The following is a 13,159-nucleotide window of genomic DNA, read 5'->3' as shown; positions in this document are numbered from 1 at the left end:
TAACAGAAACAATCAAAAATGTAGAATTTTGAAAGGCTATGTATGCAAAAATTTATTAGGTTACCTTTTGGAAACGCCATTTCGCAGACAGAACCTGAAACTTTAATGAGCTTCCTCAGTAAGATCAAGAAATACCTAGTTCAACATGAAACGCTTATTTGTTTGATTTTAATGTGCAGTGCTGTCATTGCTAGAGTTGAATAATAAATCTGTAAGATTAACCCATTATTGTGCCTAGTGACCAATCTTACATAAATGGAATAAGCACAACAAAAATACACTACATTTTGTCACCCTTGTTTGGCATTTGAGGACCTTTAGAACACATTATATGGCCACAATAGATATGTTTTACCAAAAGTCTCCAATCTCAGGAGCATGAAGTACATATATCTCATAAGTGGAATAAATGTATGAACAATCTTTTGAAAGAAAGCAATTTGTCTTTGAAAGAGTTCTTTAAAAGGGAAATTAATTGAAGTACCAAATTTTCATATTGTAAGACACGGATGTAGTCTTATAGCTGCACCTAGACTAAGACCATGTAATATATTACAGATCAGATCCGCACCAGGAAAGCATTCTATAGCTTGCAGGGAAAAAGGGGGAAAAAAAAAAACACCCAGCAAAAAGGATACTGTTCTCATGTGAGTAAATACATTAAACATGAGCATTATTAGATGTATGTGCTAAATGCTCCAGATATTTTAGATCCATTAATAAAACAATGATTAAGAACGCCTGTTCTCAATTTTACTACAACTTACCTAGATTCTTCTAATGGATGTTGAACAGTAAGTAGCCGAGGGTGTCGAAGCCTCGTTAGTTGCTGAACACCTCGTTTTAAAGAATCAATAATCTGATCCTTCTCAAATTTTTGAAACTTGTCTATTAACTTTTTATCAAAGACAAAAACAGCCACTTCCTAGAAATAAGCAACAAAATTTACTCAGAATAGTAATGCCAAAAAATGAAGCCTATACACAATTACAGATGCACACCTCTTGAATCAACAGTACAGTTCCACCAACACAGTATTTCAAATTGTATGTATAGCTATGAACATGTTCTCACCTCAGTCATAATCATTCTGAGTGTATATAACATCTAGAATATATATTTTAAGAGTTAATGTAATACTGCTCTTACCTCACAAGCAGTAATGCATAAATTATAACCCTGTCTATGCTGTGACAAAACAGGACATTCATAGCACAAAAATTAGTTTAATTTTAGGCAAATGAAAGCTTTTATGTCAACCACGAACAATTAAACTTTTCTGAGGATATATGCATTCATTTAGTATTAAATATATATAATATATATTACAAATAATATAAGTGGTGCTTTATTAAACTTGACCCTTAGTCTTCTATTCCAAGCCTCTATGATCTATATTAAACTAGATTTTCATGAGAGAGAATTTTTAGTCAAAGAATGGCATCTCACTAATCAATCTTATCAGATTGTTCATAAAATAATGAGGGTGGTTTTTTTAGTGATTGAACGAATTAAAATAAATCCTGCAGGAAACAGTATTTCCAGTCAACCTTTGCAAATGGAATGGGAGGAAATTGAGAAATTTAGAGGAAATTTAGACATTATAGAGTGGATATGAAATAACCAATGAGAATACAGCAGCATTTTGGAAGTCATTAAAGAGACAGAAATCAATTCTAGTTATTTCAAGGGAGTACATAAAGAAATCGGCCAAAATAAACTAGTGAAGAAATTGATACTCCTGGAATCTAACCATTTTCTATCTTTGAAGAAAAAAGAAAATTAAAATGTTACCACAAAACAAAACTGAGACTTTCTTATATTTCTACAACAAGATCATGAATGACAATAAATAAAAATGTACTGAGCAGTAAGTGGCCAACAACAAAATCTCAAACTTATATATGAAATGGTAAGTCAAAAGTATCTGATTGTGAATAATTAAATCAGATAATTTGGGACATAAACCATATTTTGAATATTTTATGATAGCTATAAATAAGTTCTGTCAGTGTTTGCTGCAATCCTACATGGTTTGTTTGAAGTTTGATAGAACTTCTACATCCCTCAAATTATCTTACATATTTATCTATATATGAAGTTTTATACAAGCATTCAAGGTGTGAAAATGATTGCTATCACACTGATTTTACAGGTGCAAATAAAATTTAAAATATAATTGTGAAGTTTCAAGAATTAAAATTAATTTGAACTTTGTCACAATTTGCTTTTGATATCTTTATTTTCATGTAACACTTCTGACATAAGAAAAAAGCAGAGAGTCATCAGTCTCTGCTTACTCATACTAAAATGTTAAACGTATTCTGATATTAACAACTCAAATAAGGCATTCTGAAATGGGTTATTAAATCTCAAAATCAACATTGATTTCTATATGCAAAATTTGACATCAACAAAGTAACATTTTAAATCCCGTAAGTCACCATAAATTTTTGCATAGAAGAAAAAACAAGAGATAGCTGAAACATGGGGGCTGGAATACACCCTCTCTATTGCACAAGTTACTAAAACCATACAACACACCTGGAAACACTAAAAAGCATTTAGAGTTTTCGGCCGCATGGACCAAATAGCCCTGTCAAATTTTATTTATGAACACATTATTCTTGATTCTACTTTTCTGTTTTGCACATCCTGATACTCAACCCCGAAAAAGGAGGGCTACTGACTGTAGCTCATAGAGATTCCATTTGCTGGTGACAAAATTACCTTTGCGGAAACAAACTGAGATGAAGGCCTGCAAAGATTTATACAAAGTTAATATTTAGTTACAGAAAGCTCTAGGGAAGCTTCCATTTTGTATTTTTCACTTCATAGGTTTGAAAGGTTTTTCTGGGGAAAAAAAGTATCTTCCTCCTGCAGAAAACCATTTGTTATTTAAATTCTTGTCTCAATTCCAGCTTTGTGATATAAAATAAATTCAGCACACAAGAGACTGAAATATAAAAAATTACAACTGCTCTCAACAAAGAAAGTGAAAAATTAGGAACAAAACAATCATTATCTTTAAAGATAAAAATTCCCATTCATTATGTTATAGGAAGTAAACACACCTTGCTCAATATGCTCTTGTTTCAACACAGAATTTTGGTAGCTCCACTTCCAAAATTAGGTTAAGAAGTAGGGACAAGTGTGTAGGGTGCTAGACTGGCCAACCAAGAGATCTAAGTTTAAACCTCAGTTGTGTCACAAACACAAGCTAATCCACACCTTGTGCCTCACCTCCTACGTGTTTAATTAAACAGTGCTTTACTTCAGAAAGATGTCAAAGATAAAGCTCAGTAATGATCATTAGGTAGTTGTATATTATGATGTGCACTACATAATATTTACCAAGGCAAAGATGTTCAAAAAATCATCTGTAGTTACTGCCAATAATTTAGAATTTTTAATATGAATCAATGAAAAGGGCAGTGTTTAAATTTGGCAATCGTTTTACTAAGCAACTAAATGTCATTGCAAATGTTTTGCATGCAGCTAATAAAAATGCTGGCACCTGTGCCAACAGGAGTAAAAATTTTCCATACCATCCAAAACATGGGATATTAATTAAGCTATAATTGTCTCAAGCTATCTAGAATACCACTAGACCTAGCTCATCTATTTCAGTGGACAGCTGTTGGCCACTGCCCTTAAGACCTGGCATCCACTTTATAAAAGTTTTGTCTCACTAAACAGCCCAACTTCCTTCTCCTGGTTTCCTTGGGCAGTTTTCCTCCGAGTCCATTGCCAATCCTGCTTCAGGTGGTATCTTGCACTCCTTACAAAATGAACATCTGTTCTGGCAACTTGCTAACACTGACAGCTTGAACCATGTCTCCTTTCTTACTCAACTGAACACCTTATAAACCAGAGACAGCAAACACACTACTCTCATCTCATCCGATACCACTGCTAGGAAAAAAACAGTATTTCCCAAACCCTAAGAAGGCAAATAGTGAAAAGATCCTAAAAAAAAAAAGTCCCATTTTGCTCTCAGTCAGGGAAAAGTAATTATGTCTAACATCCATCAACATGGGCCATGCAGAAAATATAAATATTGAAGCTGTCCTTGGTGCATATAAGCAAGCTATGCTCCATCACTTCTCTTCTAGCTCCTGATGTCCTCTGCTCCTAACCAGAAAAAGGTGACCAGGAAAGTCATGTCATGCTTTCTCTCTTGCTACCAAGAGAAAGGTAAGCCATACAAAAACTGCAGAAACACACTGGGTTTGTGTGATGTAAAGATGCAAACCAAACTAGAAAATATTTTTAAGTTAAAGTCTCTAAAAGCTGTAAAAATGTAATGATAATAGCAACATTTATTCCTATCCACTTCAGTGTATATTGAGGAAGTATATTAAAAATTCTTGTAAAACATTCAGGCACTATAGTGATAGATACCACAGAAACCTAATTGTTCTGTTTTCAAGCACATTTGGAATAGTGTGAAGTAATAATGCCAGAGACTAAATATAGAACAATAAGGAAAAAAAGAAGTCCACAAAATACTGAATAACTGTCATTAAATACTGAATAACTGCTGTTCACCATCTATCCTGTAAACTGAAAGATGTAGTGCTCCTGTGGGGGGAAAAAAATATATGTGATCATGTTAAGGACTACATCATAAACATAAAAACAAAGGAAATCTTAAGATAGCAGTCAGAGTGCTTGATTTTAGAAACTTTATATTTGTTTTGTCTCACATATTTGTTATCCATTTTTTCCATATGCACTCTTTTTTTTTAAAAAAAAAAGAATAATCAAATGCAACTCAATATGCAAACATACAATGTTTTACCAAAGCCTCCTACTATGCCAAGCAAAATATTCTCTGAATTAAAATATTGGATAGCATTCCAGTATCACTGTGATCTTTTGCCAGAGAAGATCTTCTTCCAGTTTTTTGTGGGGATTTTTTCCAGAATTTTGCCTTTTTTTTTTTTTTTTCTTAATAATCCTACTTTCCATCTGTTCATTTCAGTCCTAAGGTATACAACACAATATTTCAGTTTTGAAACAAACCAGTCTTTAAAGCTTGCATAATACGAAATATTATTTTCAGACAGACTGTATGGACAATAGCCAAAACAACAAAAAGCTGATTTACTTACTATTAATATATTACGTTCTAACTATTAATACATTACGTTCTAGCACAATATAAACTAAACAAGACTGTAACACTACAGAAGTGCAACCCAGTAACTACTTAATTCTGCTAATTTTTACGACTGAGCTGCTGACAAGAACATTCCCATCTCTTTATGATTGCACTTTCTGAACACAGAGGAAGACAAGCACCACCACAGCCCAGAAAAATATAAATGCATAAAGACTAAGCAAACAAATCCAAGGTGGGCAGAACTACATACTGCAAAATAAGCAGCGTATTACTTCATGTATACGAGTATAACTAGAAAGATTAATAAATCTTTCAAATAAACACAAAATAGCTCATCAGCAAATCAAATAGCAAATCAGCTACCAAATAACATCAAACATGCACACAGATAAATGTTTGCATACAACTACGTGCACCTGTGCATATAACTTCCTCACACTCTGATATATTGCTATTCAGTCACCTAGAAAGTAAGCAAGAAAAGACAAGACACATTAAAAGAAATACACAAATATCCAAGAAACCAGGAAAAACAACAAGGCATGAAGTAGGTGGAACTCTGTCTACTGTCATCAGAAAGAATTTTCACAACTGTCTATTGACTTAAATAGGTGCCAAATTATTCCAGAGTTGAAATCCTAACTTCAGCTGACCAACATCCATAAGAAAGCTGACTTCCATTTGTCCTAGGAACAAAAGATTTCAGATCAGTTCCACTGCTGTAATATTAAAACTTAAAATTTAGCCATTATATCTGGCCACAAGGATTTAAATTACTGCTTCTGTTGTTACGAAGTGAAGCTGCAATAATGTTCGTAACAACCTGCTTGTCTGAAAAATGACTACAGAATCTACAAGTGAGCACACAACATACATTTACTATAGAAAAAATAACTACGTGCTTGTAGCTTCAAATTAGGTATTTATGTCTGCAATACAGGATATGTGTACAGCACTTTACAAGAGTGACTGATATCATTTCCATGTTGCCAAATAATGTTCAGAAGGTACACACAAAACAAATAAAAAATAACGTTAAAGAGCAGATATAGAGCAATATAATACTATACAAATTGCTTGTCATGCTGGTTAGTTTTCTTTTGTAATGTCAGACTGAATGTTGACATGATGTTACCCAACTGGCAACATTAATAATGAATGGTAATTGCATGTCAAACTACCAGCCAAGTAAAATCCCCTGCAATACAACTGCTACTATATTTCTAATGACTGCACATAGATGTACGAATTTTAGTCAGGGTTTACAAAGACAATGCAGCTTGACACCTACACTGAGTTCAGGAATACCTGAACCCAAAACGCTGCAAAATAAGTTTTGATCAGTGGTCAGAAAGCCCCTTGAAAGCTTGAAAAACATGAATGATGGGAAACAAGTTACATGCACCACGTCAATTAGCCAGTGAGAGAAACTCTTCCTACAAGTCTCCAGATCCTCAAAGCTATACCTACTACAGGTCAATTGCTTATTGTGCATAGAGACTGTATATAAACTACTAAAATTATCACACTTTTAATGTTGGATCTGTTATGTGCCGTTAAATTTGACAAAAAAAAAATCTAACTAGCACATTTGGCAAATTCAGTAAATACTAAATGTATAGTGTCCTAGAACAGCTGGACAGATGCTTGACATCACAAAAGCACTTAACATTTTTCAGATTCTGAGGTAGTCAGATCACATGTTCACCACAAATTATTTATCCTGCTTAGTATATTTCTTCTCTGTTTGCTACAGTATATTTTCCAAGCATGTGACAGACTCTGTATGTTTTCCAGAGTTATTCTCGTGTCCATTTCTTTTTTCTTCATCTGTAGCAAGCTGATTCACCAAGTGACTTCACCTTATTCCACAGCAAGTTCAACTGAAAGACATAACTTACTAATTCTTCTATTCTACTTGTTGAAAATTCTACTTCCTTTTCAAGGGTGAAAAAAGACATTCCACATTTATCTGTTAGAACAAAATCATCTTCTACAACAGCAGCTCTCAAATTCTTTTTCTGGCCAACCTTTTTCCAAAGTCATAATCCCACCTCCATTTATACACGTTCTCAAGTTAGTTAAAGGCTTATATACCACTGCTCTAAATTCTAGCAGTTTAAGGAAACAGACTATTGCTCTGAAAGAGAATAACATGGATCTGAATCAACACAGGGAAGGCAGAACTCATGTTCTCCACACCCACCCCCTCTATCCCTGGTGCATTTCTGTTACTGTATCACATGACTAATAACATTTGTAACACCCCAATTTTGGTGTGGTAGTTGAGCAAAAAATTACACTGTTTCATTTGCTGAGATCAAATAATGATATCATGATCATTTCCTGATCAAACAATGATCATTTTAAACTGTAAAAAGTCAGCACTACTGCCAAAAAGCTACAAAGCAAGACAAATTGGGGAACTGACACAAGTTTAAACAAACTTCTTTATTCTTGTCAGATCAGTTTTAACTCTGAAGATTTCTTGATCTGCTTCTGCACAGGACACAGAAACAGCTGTAACAGAGAGGCTGGAAGGAACAAGATGCCACAAACACAGAACCAATTCTTTCTCCAGCAATGAAGGCTTAAAGTAAAGGTTTGAAATACTATCACTTGAGCTGATAGTATTTTTTGTGTGTGTGTGTGTCTTCATTTCATTTTACTTATAATACTGCCCTTACCATTAGTTTGCCCAATTGGATTTTGTTTTCAAATGCTTCCCAGCAAGAAGCACAACAGTATGATATCTAATGCTTGTAAACTTATGTCTCAACTTGACAACCCACCTGTTTTGTTGATTTTTTAGTTCCATTAAATATCTTCCAAGCAAGTCCATTACCACCACTGGCAATATGTCGGCCAACATCAAATTCTCTGGTAACAGGATTTCCCATGACTGCGCTGGTGACATCAGCCGTTACCTTTGTAACGGTACTCTTTAATTTATTCAGCATGGACTCCATTGTGTCAAGTGTACACCAGTGTATTACCCTACAAAGACAAGAAAGAAAGCTTCACAACCCTTTCATAAATTCTGTTAACATAAGACACATGTTGAAACTTGCTATGTTACAGGACATCTAGCCAAGGACCCAATAGGATAAAGGAGTAACTGAGACAAAGAATACTGAAATACAACTCTTCCAAAGCTTTGCAGTTATATTTCTCATATTGCATATATATTTCTGTGCATACATGCCTGGTAATTACATATCCTTGCTCCTTCACCTCCTCAATAACTTCTGAATCTATTCATTGACCTGCATGAGATCTGACAGAGAGATTACAGAGTGAAAGATTCAACCATTCATAAAAATATATGACTGAATAAAGGAAAGTGCCTATAAACTACTCCAACGAAGGGAAAGGCTCAGAGGGCTGGTGTATCAGAAAATCAGTCAACCATGAGAGTCACATCTGAATGAAACTAGCCTCCACTAACTTCAGCACTCACAGAACTATCCATTTTTGGAAGGAAAAGTTTGCTTAAGATCCCAGACCAGCAAGAGAACAGATGTGTATTACACAGAAGACAATTAAAAAAATGTGTTATTTCCTACACTATACTTGTCAAGATGAAAGCTAAAAATTATTTTACCCATCAGACTTGCTGACAGTGTTATTTGTCTGATGTAAGTAATAATGAGCTGACCAGTTGCTGTCAGGGAAGTGAGTATGAAACTGTCTTTACATACTTTATTTTAGAACAAAATTGTACAAGTTTTTTACATCACCTCACAAATTTAAGAGCTAAAAGATTGCGACCTACAATTTAGTCCATCTTCCCTTGTACTGTGTACTTCTACTGTTTCCTGACTAAATTGTCACAATTCCTTCCAAAAAATCTGATTTGCTTATGGGATTAAGAAAACAGTGCTGTGCAAAAGTTGTAGAGCGTAAGTCCTATTTATATTATCGTCTCTCTGATACTGGATATGCAACAAAGAATGGAGACAAGGAAGGAATACTGAAAAAAGAGACAGATATTCACCTTCCTTATTGGTGTGAGCAAAGATGAAGAGAGAATACAGGAAGAACTTATTTTCTGGAATCAGAATTATGTGGTATATTCAAAAGCAAAAGTCAAAAACATTTCTTCATTGTCTTTTTCAAATAAACTGTGAAGAGTATTAATTTCTTCAACCTAGGGTAAAATAAACAAAAATAGTACATTAACAAATATGCTGAGATATGCAGAGATATTGTTTTCATTTATAGCCTCATTTGCCATATACTTAATTCACTGATACCTAATTTGTATATCAGATAATTCAAAATGACTTATTTGAAAAATAAAAAAAATGTTACTATTAACCAAATTGGAGAGACAAGATTCTGTTACAATAAAGAAGAGGGCTTCCAAGTCATGGTAACAAGGACAAAATGAACAGAAGTTCAGTAAGCACAGGGACTAATGATCTCCCAAATCCTTCTGATCTAACATGAGGTACCTGTTTGTAAGAATTGAACCTTTTCCTGTTGTTCAGACATCTATAAGGTATTTTTCTGGTCTACATAGATTCTCTGGTGTCTAATGAAGTATTTATGTATGCTACAGCTCTTCCCATATTGAAGACATAGATAAAGTTTGTTTCCTCTTCGCAGCTCCTCAGGTCTCACAAAACCTTTAGGAATTTACCTTTGACAGCTGTATACCTCTGTCAGACTTGACTAAAATCAAACACACTCAAGAGTTCTTTGGACACCCACTTTCCTCCCCATGGTACAATAGATCTGATTCCATAGGAAATCAACATAAAAAAAATAGTAATATATTAGAAAGATATTAGGATTCTTAGGAGAAGTAATAAACATGACCAAGCTAATTTCCTTTAAAATTAACATCAGTTACAGAACAATTCACTACAGTGTAGAAGTCCTAGTCCTGTGCAAACTCTTGCATAGTGCCAGAAGCAACACAGTTATGCTGCTTGATCTTGTCTATTGTTGCAGTGATAAATCATCTTCAGCATTCCTCCAGAACAAAATGTAGAAATACATTAATGCTACGTCTCTGTAGACACTTCTTTTATTTCCATGTCTGCTGGCTGACACAACTGTCTGTACTACTAAACTGAGAACCAGACTAGGAGTTTTGGCTGACCAAAAGAAAAGGAATTGTAAAAAAAGAAAGATAGCAGCTGAAGTGATCTCAATCCTGCAAATGCTTGACTTTAAATCAGAAATAGTAATTATGGCTTCAACAGGATTATTCAGACTCTGAACCAGACATCACTGCAAGCATACTCAAGACAGAGGGGTCTTAATTATGGGGACTGGGAGCTTTAGCTTTAGATAGGAAGAGCTGAGTATGATTACCATGAGATAGTCTTCAGAAAAAAATTCTTTTAGTTGCTATGTATTCTTTTGTTGAGAGTATAGATGGAAATGAGTTACAAAAATGTGGTATTCATTCATTAAATAATTTTATTATAGTAACACTTTATTACAGTATATTAATTTTAGTTTCTGAACTGTGTTATGATAAAATATGTAAAACTCTTAATTGTGCTGCCCAAGACTAAACAGCTACTAGACATGTCAAATTCCCTAAATGAAGAAACTTTTCAATAACCTGATATATAGGTAGAAACAAGCATCATGGAGTATTCTGAATAAGAGGTATAGGCAACTGTAACCCTCAGAGATTTTATTCTGCAGCTATTCCATGGGGCAAACTATATGCTAAAGGACTATAAAAATCAGTCCTAATGAGTTTGAGATAATAACAAATCTGATGTATTCATTTTTAAACCTTGTGTTATTTGCCTTGAGTTTTATTCACTACTGGACATCAAAATTATTAATAACATTCCTTCTCCAGTATCAATGCAACAAAGTCTTTTGTTACAATTCTCAACATTAGAGAAATGCTTCACCCAATTAATTGCAGAGGAAGTATGAAGAAAACTTTCCACGCGTGCTCAAATTCTTTTGTATAATTTTGAAGAAGAATTTCTCTGTATGGACAGTGGAAAAACAGTGTAGCTATTGACCAAATTATAAGTGCCCTCTGCAGCAGCTGACAGAGTGAAAAGGCTGGAAAAGATAGTAGGTGAGAATGCTAACAGCAGCCCATTGTCAGAAGGGTTAGGATTTAAAAGGCCCGTCTGGTAGGCCCTGTCCAACCTGTTCCTCTCCAGCCTGACAGTACGTAAGCTCCTGATTCATTCAGCTAGGGGAAAGGAGTACTGACAGACACATTTCTCAATAAACAGCTCGGTTTCTAAGTTTTTATCTAGCTAACACTGTCTATAAACTTGTATAAATCCTCCTGTCAATGTTTAGACTACAAACTAAGAAAGCTTTTTTCTTTCTATATAGGAAAACATTTGTTGTTACCAGCGTCACTAACAACTCAGTACATGTCAGCAGGAATAATACCTAGAAAATCCATAACAAAACAGAAAAATAAAGCATTCTATTTTGAGTCGTAACTATAATATCACAAATTATGATGATATCAACAATATTTAAAATATGCAAAATTAGTTCTCAATTGTAAGAAAAACAGTTTATTCAGTTCTTTTAAGACTGAATTACCACTTACAGGAATATCAACAAGCACAAGACAACAGAGTAGTGTCAGTCACCTACAGTGAAGAATAAATTTCTATTTCAAGTTAAAAGGTAATAAATAAGAAGAGTATACAATCTTAACAGTAACAGTGTTCGGGCAAGCAACACAAGACATGCAATAAATGCTTAAGAACTTTGTTTTCCTTCCATTTGAAGTGTAATATTGTTGATATTAATACTAAGTACATGAAACCCAGAATGAATCCTACAAAGAAAGCTGGTTTATGATTAATACGTTGTTCTCATGAAGTCCGCTAACAATCAGTAATGGTTTTTATGCTGATGAACATCAGCAACGATACATCAGCATGATGAGGACCTAACCATATTGCCAGTCAGCACTAAAAAATGAAGCAAAACATTGCAAATTCTGAAATAAAAATAAAACCCAAAGATTCCTTATCATTCTTCAAATCTCTCTTCTGCAAAGCAACTACATGACTCAAAACTGTTAATTCATCCGTGAACTAATTCTAGCCTCATCTGATGTACTGACACAGGTGCATTCGGTGCCCTCCTTCAGCAGCGTACCACGCACTCTCCTAGAATTTTGTCCTACAACAAGCTGGGAATCCCTTCTCGAAAGAGGGTGGTGAGCAGCAAGGTCACTTCGCATCACCCAACCCAAGCTACTGGCCAGTCGAACCGACTCCCAAACGGTGACTCCACAGAAGACAGGCGCTAGAGCAGCCGAGCCCCGGGGTCTTCAGGTTCTGCACCTGCTAGAAGCACAACGCGAGGAGCGAATGCAGCGAGGCACCGTGCACAGCACAGCTGCCCTCAAGCAAGTCACCTTCATGATTTTATTATTATTATTATTATTATTATTATTATTATTATTACTCTTTCTGTACTGAGCCGCGGGTGAAATCCTCACCAGAGCTCGGGGAAGGAGACCTGCGAGCGAGGCTCTCCTCGCCGCCGGCAGAAACCCCACTCACCACCCGCCGGAGCCCCCAGACCGCCTCCCCCGCGTCAGTCCTCCCGCGCGAAGCGTCCACCGTTCCTACCGGGCCCCGCCGCGACCAGCGCCCGGCGCCGCCGCCAGCGGCTCGGCGCTGCCGCCAGGCCGGAGCCGCCGCGGGGCCCGGGCACGGCGGCGCTAGGCCGCGGGCAGCCGCTGCCGCTGCCGCCCCGCGACGCGGGGTCACGGCGCGGCGCCGCCGCCGCTCACCTGAGCCGGCGCAGGGCCTCGCTGCCCGTGGCGCCGTGGGCCCGGCCGGGCGCCTGTCACGGGGCTCCGCGTCGCGCTGCGGGCCCGGCTCAGCCCCGTCCCGCTCCGGCTACTCCATGGCGACGGCGACAGCAGCGGGCGGGGCGGGGCGGGGCGGGGGGCGGGGCCGCCGCCTGCGCGCGCCTCGCTTCCGCCGCGGGGGCGGGACCGCCGCCGCCGCCCAGGGAGGGAGCGGCGCTCGTCAGGAAGTGACGTAACGCAGCTGCTTCCGC

General features: G+C 36.7%; 1 protein-coding gene across 3 annotated transcripts in view; it reads right to left on the bottom strand.

Annotated features, from left to right (window-relative positions):
* Positions 1–13,011, bottom strand: part of SCYL2 (SCY1 like pseudokinase 2) — a 39,760-nt gene extending 26,749 nt beyond the window's left edge. Inside the window, exons 1-4 of one of the 3 annotated variants that reach the window (XM_062585911.1) lie at positions 12,888–13,011; positions 9,126–9,278; positions 7,921–8,125; positions 768–925 (exon numbers count right to left, since the gene is read on the bottom strand). In XM_062585911.1, coding sequence (XP_062441895.1) covers positions 768–925; positions 7,921–8,097 — 335 coding nt within the window. In that variant the 5' untranslated portion in view covers positions 8,098–8,125; positions 9,126–9,278; positions 12,888–13,011. Of the gene's footprint in view, positions 1–767; positions 926–7,920; positions 8,126–9,125; positions 9,279–12,887 lie in introns of those variants that run through there. The other 2 variants (XM_062585919.1, XM_062585926.1) reach the window with 2 other exon arrangements.
* Between the last annotated feature and the right edge of the window lie 148 nt (positions 13,012–13,159).

This window comes from Rhea pennata, chromosome 1 (genome assembly GCF_028389875.1).
Source record: "Rhea pennata isolate bPtePen1 chromosome 1, bPtePen1.pri, whole genome shotgun sequence".
NCBI lineage: Eukaryota > Metazoa > Chordata > Aves > Rheiformes > Rheidae > Rhea > Rhea pennata.
This window is presented reverse-complemented; position numbering and strand designations above follow the sequence as displayed.